The 21,795-nt window shown below is 53.9% G+C and overlaps 1 protein-coding gene across 3 annotated transcripts in view; it reads right to left on the minus strand.

Moving 5' to 3' along the window:
• VTCN1 (V-set domain containing T cell activation inhibitor 1) overlaps positions 1-21,795 on the minus strand; it is a 267,404-nt gene that overhangs the window by 170,344 nt on the left and 75,265 nt on the right. For all 3 annotated transcript variants that reach the window (XM_085620698.1, XM_085620697.1, XM_085620699.1), the window contains exon 2: positions 16,651-16,715. In XM_085620698.1, the coding sequence (XP_085476824.1) occupies positions 16,651-16,715 (65 nt within the window). The remainder of the gene's footprint in view (positions 1-16,650; positions 16,716-21,795) is intronic.

Here is a 21,795-nt window from a genome sequence, read left to right on the forward strand (position 1 = left end):
TCCTGGGTATAAATGAAATGGTAAACAGTCTCTACACTTTTCTCCTGGGTATAAAAGAGATCGTAAATACCTCTGGATATAAATTAGATAGTAAACAGCCTCCCTGCCTTACTCCTGGGTATAAATGAGATAGTAAACAGTCTCTACACCGTATTCCTGAAAATAAATGGCCTAGTAACCAGTCTCTCTGCCTAACTCATGGGAATAAATGAGATAGAAAATACTTGTGGGTTTAAATGAGATAGTAAAGAGTCTCTCTGCCCTACTCTTGGGTATAAGTGAGAGAGTGAACAGTCTCAGCACCTTACTTCTCAGCATATATAAGATAATAAACCCTCACTGAGCCTTACTCCTGGGTATAAATGAGATATTTTCAGTCTCTGTGCCTTACTCCTGGGCATAAACAAGATAGTAAACAGTCTCTGCAACTTACTCCTGTGTATAAATAAGATACTAAAGAGGCTCTCCACCTTACTACACGGCATAAATGAAATAGTAAACAATCTCTGAGCCTTACTCCTAGGTATACATGAGATATTTTCAGTCTATGTGCCTTACTCCTGGGTATAAACAAAATATTAAACCGTCTCTGCAACTTCTGGGTGCAAATAACATAGTAAAGAAGCTCTCTGGCTTACTACCAGGTATAAATGAAATGGTAAACAATCTCTGATACTTATGTCTGGGTATACATGAGATATTATCAGTCTCTCTGCCATACTGCTGGGAATAAATAAGATATTATCAGTCTCTCTGCCATACTGCTGGGAATAAGTTAGATAGTAGTCTGTCTCTGCACCTTTTTTCTGGGGTGTAAATAAGATAGTGAACAGTCTCTCCACCTTACTCCGGGGTATGAATGAGATAGCAAACAGCCTCTCCGCCTTACCTCTGAGTATAAATAAGATAGTAAACCATCTCTCAGCCTTTCTCCGGGGTAAAAATTAGATAGAAAAGAGTCTAACTGCCTTACTCCTGAGTATAAATGAGATAGTAAGCAATCTTCTAGCCTTACTCCTGGATAAAATGAGATCATGAACAGTCTCTGAGCCTTACTCTGGGTACAAATGAGATATTAATTATTCTCAGTGCCTTAGTCCAGGGTATACATGAGATACTAAACAGTCTCTTTGCCTTACTGAAGGGTATACATGAGATAAACACTGTCTGTGCTTTACTCATGGATACAATGATATTGTGAACAGTCTTTGAGCCTTACTTTGGGGTATAAATAAGATATTGATCATTCTCAGTGCCTTAGTCCAGGGTGTAAATGAGATACTAACCAGTCTCTTCGCCTTACTCCAGAGTATAAATGAGATAGTAAGCAATTTCTCTGCCTTACTCCAGGGTATATATGATATAGTAAACAGTCTCTTTGCCTTACTCCAGGGTTTAATGAGATAAACACTGTCTGGGCCTTTCTCCTTTTTTATAAATGAGATAATAAACACTCTCTGTGCCTTACTCCAGGGTAAGCAGTCGCCCCGCCTTACTTCTGGTTATAAATGCGACAGTAGTCACTCCACCTTACTCCTGGGTAAAAATGAGATAGTAAACAATCTCTGTGCCTTACTACTGGGTAGAAAGGACCTAGCAAACATTCTAGGCACCTTACTCCTCTCCTTAGGCCTGCATTTTGACCTGGGCCACCTTTTTGTCCTCCTACCACCGTTATATGCAAAATAGTAGCCTGTCAGCCAATCTGTACTTCCCTAGGCTTTTGCGATATTTCAATAGCTCCTGCGCTCGTGCCCTTCCAGTGTCCTGGCTGCACAAACCACGCAGGTGTAATCATTGGACAGAAGGGGTTACACACTTATGCCTCCATCCCAATTCTGGAAGGCCACCCATATCTTAGAATGTGTTCGTGTATTGGACTCCAGGTCAATATCTTTTTTCGCCGTTCTTCTTACTGCTCGTAGCCAGTCCATCCCTTGCGGTGGGGAGGGTTCAATCCATTTCTTGCAAATTTCCCGCCTAGCAAGAAGGATTTGATAGAATAGCAAGGCCTGTTTGTCCCCATTAACGTCATTACATGACTGATATGTTACCCCGAGCATTACTAATAAAAGGTTAACTTCGATGTTTGTATCAAGAAATATAATTAATTATCTTTCCGACCTCAGACCAATACTCCTCTAACAGAGGGCACTTGATAAACATATGCTTATTGTTGGACTTGGCCCTTCTGGCAGGTTCACCCCTGAACTTTTTTGCTTTTATGGGTGACTTGGTGATAGTGGTTTTCGGTTCCTGCGCAATTTCCCTGTGTCCCAGGGTAAAGTGCGTGCGCACTCTGAGTGCATGTGGTGAGATAGGCCTGCCCTCCCATAGGAATGCATGGGGAATGTATGTGTCCCTGGTAGTTCCTGATGCGTGGGGTGTGCAGGCCCGAGTTTGGTATGTGCGGACTCGTGTGATTGAATGCTGCGCGATGATGTGTGCGGCGTGCATGTACCTAGTGTGGAAGTGCCACTTCTAGAAGTGGGCACTTCTGTGTGCAGTGTGAAATGTGTGCCTTGTCTGACGATTGGCTGGTTGAGGTCATGTGACGGGCTAGGGAAATCCCCAGGGTCAGGAGGAGTCACCCAGTGGTGAATAGGGAGATCAGCAGCTAGATGGGGGGGAGGAGTACACCTGGGTCCTGAATAGGGCTGGGTTTCCCCACACAATGCTGGCTCCGCCCCCTGTGGTGCGACTGATGACCCTGGCCTGCACTCTGAATAGGGAGAGGGGCTGAGCAAAACAAAGTGCTCAGGAACCAGTTGTAACTGGTTCGCCCCTTCCCTGCACCCTGAGACAAAGGGTTTTACTGTATAAAAATGGGGCTGTGTCCCCACAGAATCTGTTCTCTTGCAGGATCCACTTGAGGGGGGGCCTGCTGCTGCTGGGCGCCAGGAGAGACCGCCACTGGGGACTGCCTCCCTGCTGAAGGGCCCTGTGAGCTGGCTCTGGGCCCAGTCTTTGCCCCCCTGCTCTTGAAAGACTTTATGGCTGGACATTTTTGCCTTTGTAGCGCCTGGGAGCGCTATTTGGACTTTATAGCGCTGGGCGCGCTGTTTGGGCTTTTATAGCACGGTGAGCGCTTTATTTCAGGAAGCCGGTGCCCACCTGGCGTTTGCCCCGTCTTTGCTGATCCTGAGGACCCCTGGCAGGTGCCCACCCTGCCAGGGACGTTGCTGTGCTCGTTGGCGGGTGCCCACCCCGCTTGTTGGCGTGACCTCCGAGGGAGCCCCCCCCTCATCGCCGCGGTAGAGAGAACGAAGTTCACCGCCGCAGCCCGGAGTTCCCGGCCGCGTCATCCCCCTGCCGCGCTGTGATTGGTTCAGCGGGAGGGGGTGTGGCCCACGTGTTCACAGGCCCCGAGAGACGTCGCGCTGGGGAAGGGAGCAGGCGGGAGGCCACCCCGCGCTCCGGCGACCAGGAAGTGCGGACAAGAGGAGAAGGAGTCCCCCGAGGACAGCCCGGTGAGTAGGGAAGGGCTTTCGGACTCCGCACGAGTACCGTGGGTGCCGGTCCCAGACCGGCTGAGCTTGTAGGCGGCCCCCGTCTCCGGCGCGTCCCGTTGCTACCGAGAGCCTCGCTCCGCTCTCCAACGAAGGGGGCAGTAGTGTTAGAGCCTGTGAGGCTCCAAACGGGGCGCATTGGTTTCTGAGCCCCGTTGCTCCGGCGAAGGGGCGAAGTATTGGGGTCTCGAGCCCCGTGAGGCTGCCAGGTGAAACCAGGCATTTCTTTGGCACTCAGAGCGGCCCCGGAAGGCAGCGGACCGCTCCAACGTTGGCCCCCACTGTGTATTTTAGAGCGCTGACGCTCCAACGTTGGGGGCGAGATTTTGTTAGAGTCCAGAGGGACTCCGGGGCACATTGATCTTGAGCCATGAAGGCTCTTGGGGACATATTGTTAGCAGAGCCCACGAAGGCTCCACGAGAGAGGCGGATTCGTGTCCCAGGGCATATTAGTGGTGCCCAGCATTCCTACAGCTGCCCAGCACTTAGTGGGCAGCTGCAACGTTTAGGTTGGGATATTTGCGCTTTTGGCTTGCGCAGCTGGCGCAGCCTGACTGGGACAGAGCGTCCTAGCCTGGACAAGGCCAGTTGGCCTAGGGACTGCCACAGTGGTGGCTAATGTGAGTTTGGCGTCATTGTCTCCCTTCCTACACCTCTGAATGTGTTTATGCATCATGTGTTTTCCTTTTCCTACACCTCTGAATGTTATGCATCATGTGTTTATGTGCTTAGACCCCTACAGGTATTGTGATACTTAGGTGGTTGTTTTCTCCCTAGTACAGGTGGTGCTAGTGAGGTCCTGATTCCCTGCGCAATATTTTCCTAAGGTGGTTAGGGTTGCGTAGGTGGTACTTACCTGATACCAGTAGTTACTGGTTGTGTGCTACATTTGCTATTTTGTACTACAGTATTATTCCTATGTTCTAAGTGCTAGTTTCCAAAAGTGCTAATTCCTGACAGTGGTCCATGTGGCCCTGTCCCCTGTACATATAATCCCTTGTAAATTCTGCCCGTGCCTGTTGGCACATTGTAGAGTGTGTGTTTTTATCTAATGTGTTGTGGTATAATACAAAGGTTATTTTTATACAATACCTTGTGTGGAGTTTCCTTTGTGGTGGGCCTTGGGTGTTGTTGCTGGGTGCGCGCGCAACCGCTTTACACATCGCCTCCGGGATAAGCCTGACTGCTCGTGCCAAGCTACCAAGGGGGTGAGCAGGGGTTATCTTTGGCGTGTAACTCCCCAGCCCTGACTAGAGTGGTGCTTTCTGCCTGGCTTTGGCGCAAGCCTTAGCCAACCAGAAATCCCATTTCTAACACTTATCATTAGCACTGATCAATCCGCACCTGCGACATTTGGGGGGAACATCAGTTACAAACTTTGCTAGTTTTTGTGGAGTCCAATATAGTCTATTTGCCGTAAAGAAATGATTTCTCTTCAAGTTTGATGGTTTAACTGTTTTGTAAAGTAACTTGAAGGAAAGATGTCATACTTTTTGTGGATCAGGAGTCTGCATCGCCTCATCCCATATTTCGTAGGGGGCTTTGATTTTTTTCTCCTCAGAAGTCAATAGTGCATAGTACCATCCACTTAGTTCCTTCTTTACTATATTTTCGTTCTTTAATTTTGTTTCAAACTCACAAAGACTCTTAGTCTCACGTCTATTCACTTCCCCCCAAGACTTCAGCTGGAGAAATTTAAACCGGGACAAAGATCCCCCTGTCTTACTCCATAAAACATCCCATGGGACCACTTCATCCATCACTAAGTGGGACACTCAATTGGTCCTGCAAGCATTCGGGCGTACCAGGTGAGTCCCATATTGGAGCCTCACCTGAATAGTATCCGATTCCTAAAATGTTCCTGATCTTAACCCACAAAATGAGAGCTGCCTTCAACATTTTTAATTTTATTTTGTTGAAAAATTTCTGTGCGCCAAACTTAAACAGAAATCCCTTCCCTCCCCACTCTTTAATCATTTCTTCACACAAACCACCCCACACCCTGTGCCCTGTTGTGCATAGTATTACCCTACAGTTTTTGAACTGGAATGCCATGCAGTATAGTTTTACATCTGGTAGTGCAAGCCCTCCTTCTGCCAATCTACGTCTAAGTTTTTTCCAGGACATGCGTGCTCCCCTATCTGCCCAAACAAGACTGCCCAGTTTACCCTGCACTCTATCTATGAGCCTGCTCGGGAATGTTAGAGGTAAGCAATTAAAAAGAAATGTGAGTTTCGGGAGAATGACCATTTTAATCAAATTAACCCTTCCCTATATCGTCAGAGGAAGATTCTTCCACCTTTCAAAGATTTTTTTCAATTTCCTTTGTAATTCTTTCCAAATTATGCTGTGGGACGTCCTGCACTGCATTGAGAATGTTAATACCTAAATATCTCATCTCTATCTGTACACTCCCTCTCCAATCCGGGATATTCCAGCACATAATCCCGTTTTTTTCTCTGTTTACCAGGTACCCAGACAGGGCCCCAAACTCGTCTGCCAGTTACTCTACCCTTGGAATCGTTATAACCGGGTCTGATGTATATATGATTAGATCATCCGCGTATAATGAGATTTTTTTCTCGGACATTCCTATACGGAAAGCCTTCACCTGGATATCTTGATGGAGCGCCTGGGCAAATGGCTCGATATATAAGTTGAAGAGCAGGGGGGAAATTGGGCAGCCCTGTCGTGTCCCTCTAGTGATCTCGAAACTCTTAGTAAGGGCTCCATTTAAGAGAATCCTAGCTGTAGAGTTGTTATATAGTGTTTTTAATGTAATTATAAAGTGAGGTCCGAACCCCATATGCTCTAGGACTACCCATAAATATTCCCAACAAACTCGACCGAACGCGTTAGCGGCGTCCAATGTGACCACCGCCAAGGGGACAGATCTTTCTCTCGCTGTATCAATACATCCGATTAGTTGTTGGGTTAACTCACACATTAGGCTTCCAGGGATAAACCCCTTCTGATCCTCATGTGTTAATTGAGGAATTACTCTAGATAGTCTCCCTGCGACCTGGGCCACCTTAGCTGTGAGCAGGAGAACTAGGGAAGTGTGCATAGGAGATGTCTATAAGGGAATGCTTGGGTTTCTCGGCCTGCCTCGTTTTTGGGGTTACTCTGCTAGTCCTGGAAGGTCATCGTCAGCTAGACGTTGCCCGGGTTCTGCCTACAGCCCTCCTTGTATTATTTTATTTATTTATTTACGTATTTAATGCAGTTTTATATACTGCAAACTTTACCCAAAGGAGTCAGAGTGCTTTACAAAAGAACCAGGTAAGTTACAAAAGGTACACAAGATAGACTAAACACGCTAACAAGTTACATATATACAGTAACAACACTAACAAGTTGCACGTTTACATTGTAAAAAGTAAAGGTGCCAGCGTTAGTTTAATACGGGTATAAAATACATATTTACAAAGTTCACGTCATGTGAGTTCCGTGAGGGTCATGAGATTGCTTGAATTAATGCAGGAAGTGCCTTTGGAGGAGCAGAGTTCTGAAAGTCCAGAAAGAGGTGGCGATCCGGCGGGATGGAGGAAGTGAGTTCCGAATTCTAGCCGCATTACCAGAGAATTACTGAGCCATAAATCTTTCCGTTGTGAAGGTAAGAGGTTCGAGCAGTGCGTTTTCCGCAATGTGTGAAGGTCTGGAGCTGCCTGAGATGCTGAGTTTATTTGCAAGGCTTTGTGGGTGACACAGGCCGTCTTGTAGATTGACCTTGCTTTGATGGTAATCCAGTGAAGAGAAAACAGTAAGGGTGTGATGTGATCATTTCTTTTAGCCCCACATACGAAGCGGGCCGCTGAATGGCGGATGGATTTTAGAGGGGAAAGGTGGGATTTGGGGAGGTCAGCAAGGAGAGAGTTGTAGTCGTCCAATCTGGAAAGAACCAATGATTGGACCAAGGTTTTTAGTGGCATATCTATAAGGTAAGGTAAGTGCAGTGGACAACCCAATATACCCTTGAGGGCTCGGGCAAATATGAATAAACAGGTAGAAAGGTGCCTTCAAGGGATTTGTTTGGTAAATAATTTGTATAATTTCGATTCTTAATTAAAGGAAGGGCAGTTATATACCTACAAATTTATTAATTATCACTTTTTCAATACTTAAATCAGCTTAGTTTGTCAGAATCAGGATTGAATAAGGTGTGAGTGAATCATCACATATTAACCTGAATACAATAAATTCAATAAACCAAAAGGAGGAGAAACAAGCGGGTGTATATATAAAAATTGAATTTATATTTCTAGTTCAAAAAAGGGTACTTCAAATTACAACAATTAAATACAGTGAAAGGAAATATTTCAATATTTGATGCCTTCACTTTCAAATTGATCCAACACTTTTTCACAACAATATATAGCCATTTCTCTGGAAAACAGTGTGATTGTCGACGTTTCGGTCTTTAGGTTTTCTTTACCAAGACCATCCTCAGGACAATTTTATTTACAGGGTTGACCCCTCAAATCACAGCGGGTTATTTTATCCACTGAAAATCAAGTGGGATGTCCTAAATTCGTAACTAATCAGTATATTGTAGTCAAAGAAATTCAGTTGATTGTCAAAAAGCTCCCGTCTTAATCTGTAGGTTATTTAAATCTCAAAAGAGCCTCTGTGTGGCAAAACTACTCTTGTGTCTGTTTACCGACACCGTTAAACACTCAAGTTGTGAAATATTTCCTTTCACTGTATTTAATTGTTGTAATTTGAAGTACCCTTTTTTGAACTAGAAATATATATTCAATTTTTATATAGACACCCGCTTGTTTCTCCTCCTTTTGGTTTATTGAATTTATTGTATTCAGGTTAATATGTGATGATTCACTCACACCTTATTCAATCCTGATTCTGACAAACTAAGCTGATTTAAGTATTGAAAAAGTGATAATTAATAAATTTGTATGTATATAACTGCCCTACCTTTAATTAAGAATCGAAATTATACAAATTATTTACCAAACAAATCCCTTGAAGGCACCTTTCTACCTGTTTATATCTATAAGGTGGCAATATTTTTTAGGGACATATCTATAAGGTGGCGATATAAAATTATCGCCGCTTTTGCGGTTGTTTTTGGCAGAAAAGCGGCGATAATTTTATCGCTATATTAGCAAGGTCACGCTATCTCGTGAAACCTTGCCTTAGCGCCTGAATTCCTAACGCCCATCTTTGCATCTCTAATGAGATGCAAAGTGGGCGTTCCTCCCCAGGATAACGGGAGAAATGTCGCTAAGCGACATTTCTCCTATCATCAAGCCCCACGCTATGAAGCATAGCGGCAGGAAAAGTAGCAATAACCCCTGTTATCGCTACTTTCCTTACGCCTGCTTCAGGACTGACTTAGCCATGATAGCCTATGGAAGGTGGATATCATGGCTAAGTTTGTGAGTCCCTATCAGCAAGCTATCGCCAAACTTCGTGGGATTATCGCTGGGTTTCCAGCGATAATATCACGTTTGGCAGTTAGCGCTAGGATTTTTTATCGCTTTTGAGATAAGCGTTGTGTTGGACAGGCCACACGAAGGGCTTGCTCCCTCCCCGCATGACAGGGCCTAAGCCCCGGCCCGCCAGGCGTGACCCACACGAATCACCCGCACTCCGTCTCCCGACGGAACTCCTGCCCCCGGACCTCCATGTATCACGGGACCGAGCCACCACCGGCTCCCCCGGCCGGATCAAGCCGCCATCTTGGGCCCTGCGCCACGAGGCCGCGTGGCCTCCACCCGACCCTAACCCTGGGCCTGGCCGGCCCCGGCATCCCGGCACCACCATCCACCAGGAGGTGAGCGGACCACTTGGCAGGTCAATGGGAGAACGAAGCGTCAAGGGCTCTCCCCCGCCAGGTGCCGGTCGCCTCCAGCTCCCCCAGGCGCTGGCTCCACCCCCTGCTGGGTGTCTGGACACCTTCATCCCGGACCCTCCGACCTCCAAGTGCGAGGGTCCGGACATCAAAGGGCGCCAGACCTATAACTAGGGCAGCTCCGGAGCAGGACGGCAGTTGTATCCTGGAGTCGAGAGACACCGAGAGAACTCAGCCTTGACGGACTACTGGCGCTGCCGTAGCCCTATCTTGTGAACTATCGTCCTGCCTGCTGGCGCTGCCGCGGCCTTCTGCAACATCCATCCTCGTCGGGACCTGCTGGCGCTGCCGCGGCCCGTTGTAACGACCATCCTCACCGGGACCTGCTGGCGCTGCCGCGGACCGTGCATCGACCATCTCTCCGGGACCTGCTGGCGCTGCCGCGGACCGTGTATCAACCATCTCCACCGGGACCTGCTGGCGCTGCCGCGGCCCGTCCCAGCTAGAACACCGAGCTCGAGGATTGTGAGCTATCCACCGTACCACCTCAACTACCAGACTGGTAACCAGACTGTCCCGCTACCCCCTTTCCCCATCTTGAGAGACTTGAATCGAGGGGACCCCTGAGTCCAGACCTCCTTGTACCTTCCATCGTACCGTAAGAAATTGCCTATAAAGAACGCTAAATCTTCTCCTTGTGTGGTGTCTGTCTGTGGGGGGGAAGTTATTTATCTGTACGATCGCTGGAGACGGCTCTCCCCGGAGACCTCTCCCCTTGTCCTCGGCCGACCCTCCCGGTCCGTCTAACATTGGTGGCCAGCGGCGCGATCCGAATCAACGCGTAATCGTACAGAGAGTAGCTCACCCCACGACAAAACCACGATGTCAGCCAAAGATAGCGGTTCCACTGAAAAGTTCCAAATGGATAAGTTGGAAGAATATAGCCACCGCGAACTTAAACAATTCTGCATGGAACTAGGCATTGCTACCACCGGCCTGAGTACCAAAGACGATTTAAAGCGCGCCCTTGAGTCGTGGGCGGAAACTGGGGTCACCGGATCCCCCGACCAAAACAGTGTCGCACCAGAGGGGAACGCCACGGCTCCCGAGGAGCGGGGAACGGGCCTCTCGCAGGAGGAGATCCAAGAAAGAGAAAGAACCAGATTACATGAGTTGGAAATGGCACGACTCAAGATGGACGGTGAACTAAAGTTAGCCGAGCAGAAACTAAATCTAGAACATCTGCGGCTCCGAGAAGAGCGAGAAGAAAAACAGAGACAGAGAGAGCTCGAGGAAAAAATAATAACACTCGAACACGAGCGCAAACTGGCGGAAATAGAACTCCGGAAACAGAATAAAGAACCGGGGGTGCCTGAGCGACCGCACACCCCGGGAGCAACCGAGAGAAAAGTCCACATCCCCAAGGATGTTGTCCGAGAATATGTCCGAGAGGACGACATACAACAGTGGTTCAAAGCCTACGAGATCGCCATGACCTCCCACCGGATCGACCGGAGTGATTGGGGAGCCAGACTATGGGGGAGGTTCGTCAACGAAGGCCGCGATGCCCTATTGCAGCTCCCAGATCACCAGATGTCGTCCTACGACCACATGAAGGCTGCCCTCCTCACCCGCTACGGCCTCACGCCCGAGATGTACCGCCAGAGGTTCAGAGACTGCACCCGGATCCCGGGTACAACTTGGGTGGAGTACGTCAACTATTTCAGCCGAGCCTTCGAGGGTTGGATCAAGGGGAGCCATGTAACGACCTACGAGCAACTCTTTAACCTTATGGTATGGGAGCACCTGTCGAACAACTGTTTCGTCGAGCTCAGGCAGCACCTCCTCGACAGTAAATTGACTGACCCCCGGCAACTCGCCGCCGAAGCTGACCGATGGGAAAGCACCCGAGTGGGCCGGAGAGGACCGCACGAGCAAAACCGAAACAACCAAGGCCAGCACCGTCCCCGGGGAGGAGGAGGAGGCCAGGGGCGAGGGAGAGACACCATCCCGGCAACACCCGTGGCCAGCACCCCGCCCCCGGCCGGGCGGGGCAACCCCCCGATGCGCCCGGGGTTCCGAGCCAACGTCACGTGCCACCGATGCCAGCGAGTCGGCCACTACGCCAATGACCCGAGCTGCCCGCAGAACCAAACACCAAAGCCCCGCCAGGTAGCGGCCGCCGCCCTGGGGGAAGAACGACTATCAGAGGAACAGGAAGAATATGAGCCGGCCCAGCAAGAGTGGGAACCGGCCGCCATGGTTCTAGCATGCCTAGGGGGAAAGGACATGGTTCCGCGGGCCCCCCTACCCGTCAACACCCGGAAATATGGCCAATGGGTGACCATTAATGGACGTCGGGCCGAGGCCTTACGTGACACAGGCGCCAGTGTGACGGCCGTCCGCTGTCACCTGGTGAAGCCCGAGCAGATCCTGCCGAACATTCTCTGCCCCGTCCGCTCAGCCGACAATTCCGAGAGTCTGTGTCAAATGGCCTGCGTCCCCTTCGAATGGGGAGGGGTCTCCGGCCTGTTGAAGGTGACGGTCCGGGATGATGCACCCGTGGACTGCCTCCTGGGGAATGACCTTGAGAGTTCCCCGTGGGCCACCGTCGAAAGAAGAGAGCACCTGGGGATGCTGGGCCTCCCGGACTGGGCCTGCGTAACCACCCGGTCCATGGCCGCCCGTGCCGTCCCCCGATCAGAAGATCCAGAATGGCCAGCACCTCCGCCCCCGGTCGCCCCAGTAGAGGACCACGACGAGACCCACCCCCCAGAACCAACGGCCGAAGGGGTCGCGCAACCCCAGGACCTCCCCGGCCTGGCTCAGTGGCGTCAAGAAGGGGGGCCCACCCAAGAGCAGTTCCGCCAGGAGCAAAAGACCTGCCCCTCCCTCGAGGGGCTCCGCCAGCAAGCCAGCGCCCAGAGCGCAGGGGACTCCACCGGAACTCATTGGGTCTATTGGGATAACGACCTGCTATACAGCGAACAAAGAATCGCAGAACTAGGGGCCAGTCGAGTGCTGGTGGTGCCTCTCCGCTTCAGAGACTTCCTACTAACTCTGGCCCACGATGTCCCCCTGGCTGGACACCTGGGCCAGGACAAAACCTACAGTCGCCTAGTGACTCACTTTTTCTGGCCGAAGATGCGGAACGACGTCCTTAACCACTGCCGGTCCTGCCCCACGTGCCAAGCCAGTCGGAAGAGCGGCCGTAAGCTGAAAGCCCCTCTGCAACCCTTCCCAGTGGTCACCACCCCGTTCGAGAGGGTAGGAATAGACATTGTGGGGCCCCTGGACCCCCGCACGGCACAAGGACATAGGTTCATCCTGGTACTGGTGGACCACGCCACCCGCTACCCCGAGGCGGTGCCCCTACGAACTGTAACAGCCCCGGTGGTTGGCCGGGCCCTAATGGGGATCTTCTCCCGAGTGGGCTTCCCCCGAGAAGTCGTCAGCGACCGAGGCACGAACTTTATCTCGAAATATATGAAGTCCCTCTGGCAACAGTGCGGGGTCACCTACCGATTCACGACCCCCTATCACCCCCAAGGGAACGGACTAGTGGAGCGATTCAACCGCACCCTCAAGGGGATGATTGGGGGATTGGAAGAGCCCCTCCGTCGCCAGTGGGATGTACTACTCCCGTGCCTCCTCTTCGCCTATCGAGAAGTTCCCCAGAAGTCCCTCGGCTTTAGCCCTTTCGAACTCCTGTACGGGCACCCTGTGCGAGGGCCCCTCAGCCTAGTCAAAGAAGGTTGGGAGATGGCCCCCCTAAAGACCCCTCCAGACGTCTTCAAGTACCTCCTGGCCCTCCGCAATCAGACCCGACGCTTCAGGGAGATGGCAAAAGCGAACCTCGAGGCCAGTCAGGAGGACATGAAAAAATGGTACGATCACAATGCCTCCTCCGTCGAGTTCGAACCTGGTCAACAAGTGTGGGTGATGTCCCCCACCGAACCATGTGCCTTGCAAGATAAGTGGACGGGGCCCTTCAAAGTGGTCGAGCGCAAAAGCCCCGTCACTTACCTCATCGACATGGGGACCCCCCGGAACCCCCTTCGGGTCCTCCACACCAACAGACTCAAACCACACTTTGTGCGCTCAGAACTCAGCCTCCTGATGGCTACGGACAGTGGGGCGGAGGAAGACTCCGAACCCCTCCCGGATCTCCTGAAGACTCAGGAGAACGACGGTTCCGTGGACGGGGTCCGGCTCTCCGATGCCCTCACCCCAGAGCAACGCCAGGGCTGCCGGGACCTCCTACTGCGGTTCGCTACACTGTTCTCCCTCACCCCCGGGATCACCCCTTGGTGCTTGCACGACGTGGACACCGGGGACAGTCCCCCTGTCCGACACCGGGCCTACCGCGTGCCAGATCGGGTACGGGCCTGCATCCAAGAGGAAGTGGCCAAAATGCTCACGATCGGGGTCATCGAGCCCTCGGACAGCCCCTGGGCCAGCCCAGTTGTACTGGTCCCCAAAGCCGCTGCCCCCGGCACCACGCCTGAACTGAGATTCTGCGTCGAGTACCGGGGCTTGAACACTGTCACCCGGGCCGACGCTCATCCTATCCCCCGAGCAGATGAATTGATCGACCGGCTGGGGGCCGCCCGCTATCTCAGCATCTTCGACCTAACAGCGGGCTACTGGCAGATCGGTCTCACGCCCCGGGCTCAGGAACGGTCTGCCTTCTCTACCCCCGATGGCCACTACCACTTCAAGGTCATGCCCTTCGGCATGAAGAATGCCCCCGCTACTTTTCAACGTCTAGTGAACCAGGTCTTGGCGGGGCTCGAGGAGTTCAGCGCTGCCTACCTGGACGATATCGCGGTGTACAGCCGCCACTGGTCCGACCACCTCCTCCACCTCCAAGAGGTCCTGCAGGCCCTCCAGCGGGCCGGCCTCACGATTAAGGCTGGCAAATGCCAAATTGGTCAAGGGTCCGTGACCTACCTCGGGCACCAGGTGGGAAGCGGGCTGGTGGCCCCGCTGCAACCTAAAATTGCTGCCATCCAGTCCTGGCAGCCCCCCGTCACCCAGACCGAGGTCCGAGCCTTCTTGGGACTCACCGGCTACTACCGGCGGTTCGTGAGGGACTACGGCAGCATTGTGGGGCCCCTCACGGGTCTCACGTCCAAAAACCAGCCGAAGCGGATTAACTGGACCACCGACTGTCAAGCGGCCTTCGAAAAGCTGAAGGCCGCCCTGTGCACCGCCCCTGTGCTCCAGGCCCCCGATTACAGTCGGGAATTCATTGTACAGACAGACGCCTCCGACCACGGCATCGGAGCGGTTCTTTCCCAACTGAACCCCGAGGGCCATGACCAGCCGGTGGCCTTCATCAGCAGACGTCTCCTGGCCCGAGAACAGCGCTGGAGCACAATCGAGAGGGAGGCCTTCGCAGTGGTGTGGGCCCTCAAAAAGCTCCGGCCCTATCTCTTCGGTACCCACTTCCGGGTACAAACCGACCATCGACCCCTGCAGTGGCTGATGCAGATGCGGGGGGAGAACCCAAAACTATTGCGCTGGTCCATCTCCCTGCAGGGAAAGGACTTCACCGTGGAACACCGACCGGGCCAAGACCACGCCAACGCAGATGGCCTGTCACGCTTCTTCCGCCTCGACGAGGAGAGTCCCCAGGAAGATGGGTGACTCTCCCCGCCTTCAGCTGGGGGGGACGCATGTTGGACAGGCCACACGAAGGGCTTGCTCCCTCCCCGCATGACAGGGCCTAAGCCCCGGCCCGCCAGGCGTGACCCACACGAATCACCCGCACTCCGTCTCCCGACGGAACTCCTGCCCCCGGACCTCCATGTATCACGGGACCGAGCCACCACCGGCTCCCCCGGCCGGATCAAGCCGCCATCTTGGGCCCTGCGCCACGAGGCCGCGTGGCCTTCACCCGACCCTAACCCTGGGCCTGGCCGGCCCCGGCATCCCGGCACCACCATCCACCTGGAGGTGAGCGGACCACTTGGCAGGTCAATGGGAGAACGAAGCGTCAAGGGCTCTCCCCCGCCAGGTGCCGATCGCCTCCAGCTCCCCCAGGCGCTGGCTCCACCCCCTGCTGGGTGTCTGGACACCTTCATCCCGGACCCTCCGACCTCCAAGTGCGAGGGTCCGGACATCAAAGGGCGCCAGACCTATAACTAGGGCAGCTCCGGAGCAGGACGGCAGTTGTATCCTGAAGTCGAGAGACACCGAGAGAACTCAGCCTTGACGGACTACTGGCGCTGCCGTAGCCCTATCTTGTGAACTATCGTCCTGCCTGCTGGCGCTGCCGCGGCCTTCTGCAACATCCATCCTCGTCGGGACCTGCTGGCGCTGCCGCGGCCCATTGTAACGACCATCCTCACCGGGACCTGCTGGCGCTGCCGCGGACCGTGCATCGACCATCTCTCCGGGACCTGCTGGCGCTGCCGCGGACCGTGTATCAACCATCTCCACCGGGACCTGCTGGCGCTGCCGCGGCCCGTCCCAGCTAGAACACCGAGCTCGAGGATTGTGAGCTATCCACCGTACCACCTCAACTACCAGACTGGTAACCAGACTGTCCCGCTACCCCCTTTCCCCATCTTGAGAGACTTGAATCGAGGGGACCCCTGAGTCCAGACCTCCTTGTACCTTCCATCGTACCGTAAGAAATTGCCTATAAAGAACGCTAAATCTTCTCCTTGTGTGGTGTCTGTCTGTGGGGGGGAAGTTATTTATCTGTACGATCGCTGGAGACGGCTCTCCCCGGAGACCTCTCCCCTTGTCCTCGGCCGACCCTCCCGGTCCGTCTAACACGTTGCTAATAGCACGCTATCTCAGCGATAAAAATCCACGCTAGCCGGCGATAATTATCCTAGCGCTAAGTGCGCTTAGCGATAATTATCGCCGGTTGTTGCTGATATGCCCCTTAGTTCTTGCTCAGAAATAAACGCTGAACCCCCAGAGGAGGCGCAGCTGGTAGCTTGCATTCTTGGCGATGGTATTGATATGGGACTGTAGGTTGAGCCTTTTGTCTAGGATGACGCCTAGAATGTTGATGAGTTGACAGCCAGTTTGGGATGGAGTTGAGAGTGTATTCCCTCAGGTAAGGGGTAAGGGTGAGGTGGGGTGGATCTGGTGAAGTGTGTAGGGCACAAAGAGAGAGCTGTACCACCCCCTAACTTCTAGAGGGTGTAACCCTCCATGAGGCTGACATCTCGGCAGACCCCCCCCCCGCAAGCTTCACTCCCTCAGCAGTAAAACAAGCACAGAGATGAACCCAGACATGACAAGCGGTCTCTGTCGGTTTCACTGCGGCCCCCAGTCTGGCCCCATGGGCCCCTCCGGACATACCTGAGACTCCTAAGCCAATGATGAGCGCGATGAGGGCCACAAGGATGACGATGATGGCGATCATGCTGCAGGAGAAAGAGAGAACGCGTCACTTCATCGTGCCGTGTGTCTAGAAGTACACCTGCACCCCTGCACCTCTGAACCCCTGCACCACCGAACACTGCACCCCCGAATCTCTGCCCACGCGAACACCTGTACCCCCAGACCCCTGTCCCTCCTGAACCCCTGTCCGTCCTGAATCCCTGCACCCCTGAACCCTTGCATCTCCTGAACCCCTGCACCTCTGAACCTCTTGAACCCCTGCACCCCGGCACCTCTGCACCCCTGCATCTCTGCACCTCTGCACCCCTGAATCCCTGCACCTCCGAACACTGCACCCCCGAATCTCTGCCCACACGAACACCTGCACCCCCAGACCCCTGTCCCTCCTGAACCCCTTCCCCCCTGAACCCCTGTTCCTCCTAAACCCCTGCACCCCTGAACCCCTGCACCCCTGAACCCCTGCACCCCTACACCTCTGCACCCCTGAACCCCTGTTCCTCCTGAACCCCTGCACCCCTGAACCCCTGTTCCTCCTGAACCCCTGAACCCCTGCACCCCTACACCTCTGCACCCCTGAATCCCTGCACCCCCGAATCTCTGCCCACACGAACACCTGCATCCCCAGAGCCCTGTCCCTCCTGACTCCTGCATCTCCTGAACCCCTGCACCTCTGAACCTCTTGAACCCCTGCACCCCTGCATCCCTGCACCTCTGCACCCCTGAATCCCTGCACCTCCGAACACTGCACCCCCGAATCTCTGCCCACACGAACACCTGCACCCCCAGACCCCTGTCCCTCCTGAACTCCTGCACCCCTGAACCCCTGTTCCTCCTGAACCCCTGCACCCCTGAACCCGTGCACCCCTGAACCCCTGCACCCCTACACCTCTGCACCCCTGAACCCCTGTTCCTCCTGAACCCCTGCACCCCTGAACCCCTGAACCCCTGCACCCCTGACCACCTGCACCCCGGCAACTCTGCACCTCCGAACACTGCACCCCCGAATCTCTGCCCACACGAACACCTGCACCCCTAGACCCCTGTCCCTCCTGAACCCCTGAACCCCTGCTCCTCCTGAACCCCTGCACCCCTACACCTCTGCACCCCTGAATCCCTGCACCCCCGAATCTCTGCCCACACGAACACCTGCATCCCCAGAGCCCTGTCCCTCCTGAACCCCTGCACCTCCGGAACCCCTGCACCCATTAGTCCCCAGACTCCTGCATCTCCTGAACCCCTGCACCTCTGAACCTCTTGAACCCCTGCACCTCTGCACCCCTTCACCCATGCACCTCCTTAAACCCTGAACCCCCTAACCCCTGCTCCTCCTGCACCCCGGACCCATGCATCTCCTGAACCCCTGCAACTCTGAAACTCTTGAGCCCCTGCACCTGTGCACCTCTGCACCCCTGCACCTTTGCACCCCTGCACCTCTGCACCCCTTCACCCCTTCACCCATGCACCTCCTGAAACCCTGAACCCCTGCATCTCTGCACCCCTGCATCCCTGCACCTCTGCACCCCTGAATCCCTGCACCTCTGAACACTGTACCCCTGAATCTCTGCCCACACGAACACCTGCACTCCCAGACCCCTGTCCCTCCTGAACCCCTGCACCCATTAGTCCCCAGACTCCTGCATCTCCTGAACCCCTGCACCTCTGAACCTCTTGAACCCCTGCACCTCTGCACCCCTTCACCCATACACCTCCTTAAACCCTGAACCCCCTAACCCCTGCTCCTTCTGCACCACGGACCCATGCACCTCCTGAACCCCAGCACCCCAAAAACCCTGCAACTCCTGAACCCCTGCACACCTGTAACACTTGCACCCCCGAGCCATTGCACCCCTGCACCTCCTGAGCGCCTACACCCCAGCACCCCGAACCCCTGTACCACCTGAAGCCCTGCATCCCCGGAACACTTGCACCCCCAAACCACTGCACCCCTAAACCCCTGCACCTCCTGAACCCCTGCACTCCCAACCCCTGCATTGCCAACCACTGCACCCCAATCCTTGAACCCTTAACCTGCTAAACCCCTGCACCATTGGACCCCTGCACCCGCTGAACCCCTGCAGCCCCAGACCCCTGCACCTCCGGAGCCCTACACCCTCGAACACCTGCACCCCAGACATCTTCTCCAACTGAACGCCTTCACCCCCAAACCCCTTTGCCCCCATACCCCATAACCCTTGCACTGCTGAACCTCTGCACCCGCACACCGAGGCCCCTGAACCCCTACACCCCCGAACCCCTGGACCCCTGAACCCTAACACAGTGGAACCCCTGCACTCCTGGTCCTCTGCACCACCGAACCTCTGTATCCCTATGCCTCTACACCCCTGAACCCCTGAATCCAAGCCGCGCTGAACCCTTGCACCCCTGAACCCCTGCCCCTCCCAAACCCTGCATCCCCGGGCCTGTGCATTCCTGAACCCCTGCACCCCCCGAACACTGCACCTCCGGACTCCTGAATCTCCTGAACCCCGAACCCCTGCACCTACTGAACCTCTACACCTCTGAATCTCTGTATCCGCGAACACCAGGACTCCCAGACCCCTGTCCCTCCTGAACCCCTGCACCCCTGAATCCCGGACCCCTGCATCTCCTGAACCCTTGCACCTCTGAACCTCTTGAACCCCTGCACCTCTGTACCTGTTCACTCTTGAACCCCAGGACCTCCTGAACCCCCTAACTCCTGCACCTCCTAAACCCCCAAAACGTTTTCCCTCCTGAACCCATACATCACCTGGACCCCTGCATCCCCGAAGCCCTGCACCTCCCAGACCCCTGCACCCCGACCCCCTGTACCCCCTAAACCCCAGCACCTCCTGAATACTTGCACCCCCGAGACACTGCACCCCTGAACCCCCACACATACCGAACCCCTGCACCTCCTGAACCACCACATTTCCTGAACACTTGCACACCGAACCACTGCACCCTTGATCCCCTGCACCTCCTGAACCCCTGCACCCCCCGGACACCTGAACCCCTGCACCTTAACCCTCCCACCCCTGAACCCATGCAGCCCTGAACCCCTGCACTCCTGTACCCCGTACCTCTGAACCATTACACCCTCGGACCCTTGCACTCCTTGAGCACTGTACCCCTGCACCCCTGAACCCCTCACTCCTGAACACCAGCAATGCAGAACCCCCTCACCCCTGCACACCTGAACCCCTGTACCCCTGAACCATGCACCACTGAACCTCTGCACCCTTGAACCCCAACACCACCGAACCCCCCGGCACCCCTGAACCCATGCCTCCTCAAACCCCTGAACTCCTGCACCCTCAAAACCCCTGCAACCATGAACCCCTGCATTGCCGAACCCCTGCACCATGACCCCTGAAGCCCTGCACTGCTGAACCTCTGCACCCCTAGACCCCTGCGCAAGCTGAACCCCTGCACCAAAAACCCCTGCACCTCCACAACCGTGCTCTCTCGATAATGTGCACCCCGGACAACAGCTCCTCCTGAATACCTGCACCCACACACTTTTTCACCGCTGTACTCCATAACCCCTGAACTGCTGAACCTCTGCACCCCTGAACCCAGGCACTGGTGAAACCCCACAGCCCTGGACCTTTGCAGTTCGAACCCCTGCAGCGTTGAACCCCTGCAACATTGAACCCCTGCACTCCGGTCCCCTGCACCCCATAACCCCTGCACCCCCGACCCCCTGCATCCCCGACCCCCTGCATCCCCTGACCCCTGGACCCTAGCACTGCTGAACCTTTGCACCCCCAAACCGCTGCACCTCCTAAACCCCTGCATCCCCGGGCCCCTGCACCCCTGAACATCAGCACCCACAAACCTAACACCCTAGCTGTCCGAAATACAACCTTCTGTCCAGATCTGACGGTGAATGAACGACAGGGGCGTCAGTTCACTTCACTGCAGAGGGGGAAGTGACACTGAGAGGCGCAGAGTCCGGGCCTGCAGTGCCAGGGCTGTAGGGCATGATGCTCCGGGTCTAGTGCCCACTGTCTACAGTGCCAGGTTAGTAGGGCATAATGCTCTGAGGCTAGTGCCCACCTGGTCTACAGTGCCAGGTTAGTAGGGCATGATGCTCTGAGCCTAGTGCCCGCCTGGCCTACAGTGCCAGGATAGTAGAGCATGATGCTCCGGGTCTAGTGCCCGCCCGACCTACAGTGGCAGGTCAGTAGGGCATTGCGCAGAGAGTCTACTGCCTGCCCGGCCTACAGCGCCAGGCTCACAGGGCGCAGACCCATGGGTGTGGCCCCAGCCCACAATGCCAGGTTGTGGCCATGCTGCCATGACTCGGCTGGTGCATGCCCCTTGGAGTGGGCAGTGGTAGGCACATCAGCTGGTCATTCATTCCAGGAAAGAGTGAAAGTGGGTGCAGCTGTGCGTACTGGACCCCAGGCTATGTGTTAGTGGGGTAAGGGGGGAGAACCCAGGCATCAGTCTAGTGCCATCAAGAGTAAACCACAGCTTCAAGCAGCTACATCCAGCTGAGACTCTGACCTCCGGCCTCATTTACAAGCCTATCATAGATATCACTGGTGTGAACCAAAGGAGAAAAGAAAAGACACAGGAAAGACAGAAGACAAGAACAGCCACAGACCAGGGGCTTCATGTATGTCCATCCGGCCGATAATACCACCTATAGGTCTACACATCCGTATGTATGTCTGTGTGTATGAATGAATGTGTGTATGTATCTGCTTATGCATGTATGTGTGTATGTATAAGCACATGCATGTATGTGTGTATGAATGTATGTGTATGGATGTACGTATGTATATTAGTAAGTGCATATAAGTCATATAAGTGTTTATGTATATAGAATGTACGAATGTTTGTATTAGTGTATAAGTATGTATGTATGAGTATGTATTGGTGTATGTATGTGAAGGTATGTAGTGTATGTGCAGGTAAGTAATGCATGTGCACATGTATATGTTTGCATATGTATGTATGCATGTCTGTGTCATGTGTGTGTGTAGGTGTGCATGTATGTTTGCATGTGTGTGTATGTATGTATGTATGTGTGAGCATATGTATGTATGAATGTCTACATGTATGTATGCACTGGTATTTATAGCTGGTGAGCAGTGGATCACAACTCATTGT

The sequence above is a fragment of the Triturus cristatus genome, chromosome 8 (assembly GCF_964204655.1).
Source record: "Triturus cristatus chromosome 8, aTriCri1.1, whole genome shotgun sequence".
NCBI classification, from domain to species: Eukaryota; Metazoa; Chordata; class Amphibia; order Caudata; family Salamandridae; genus Triturus; species Triturus cristatus.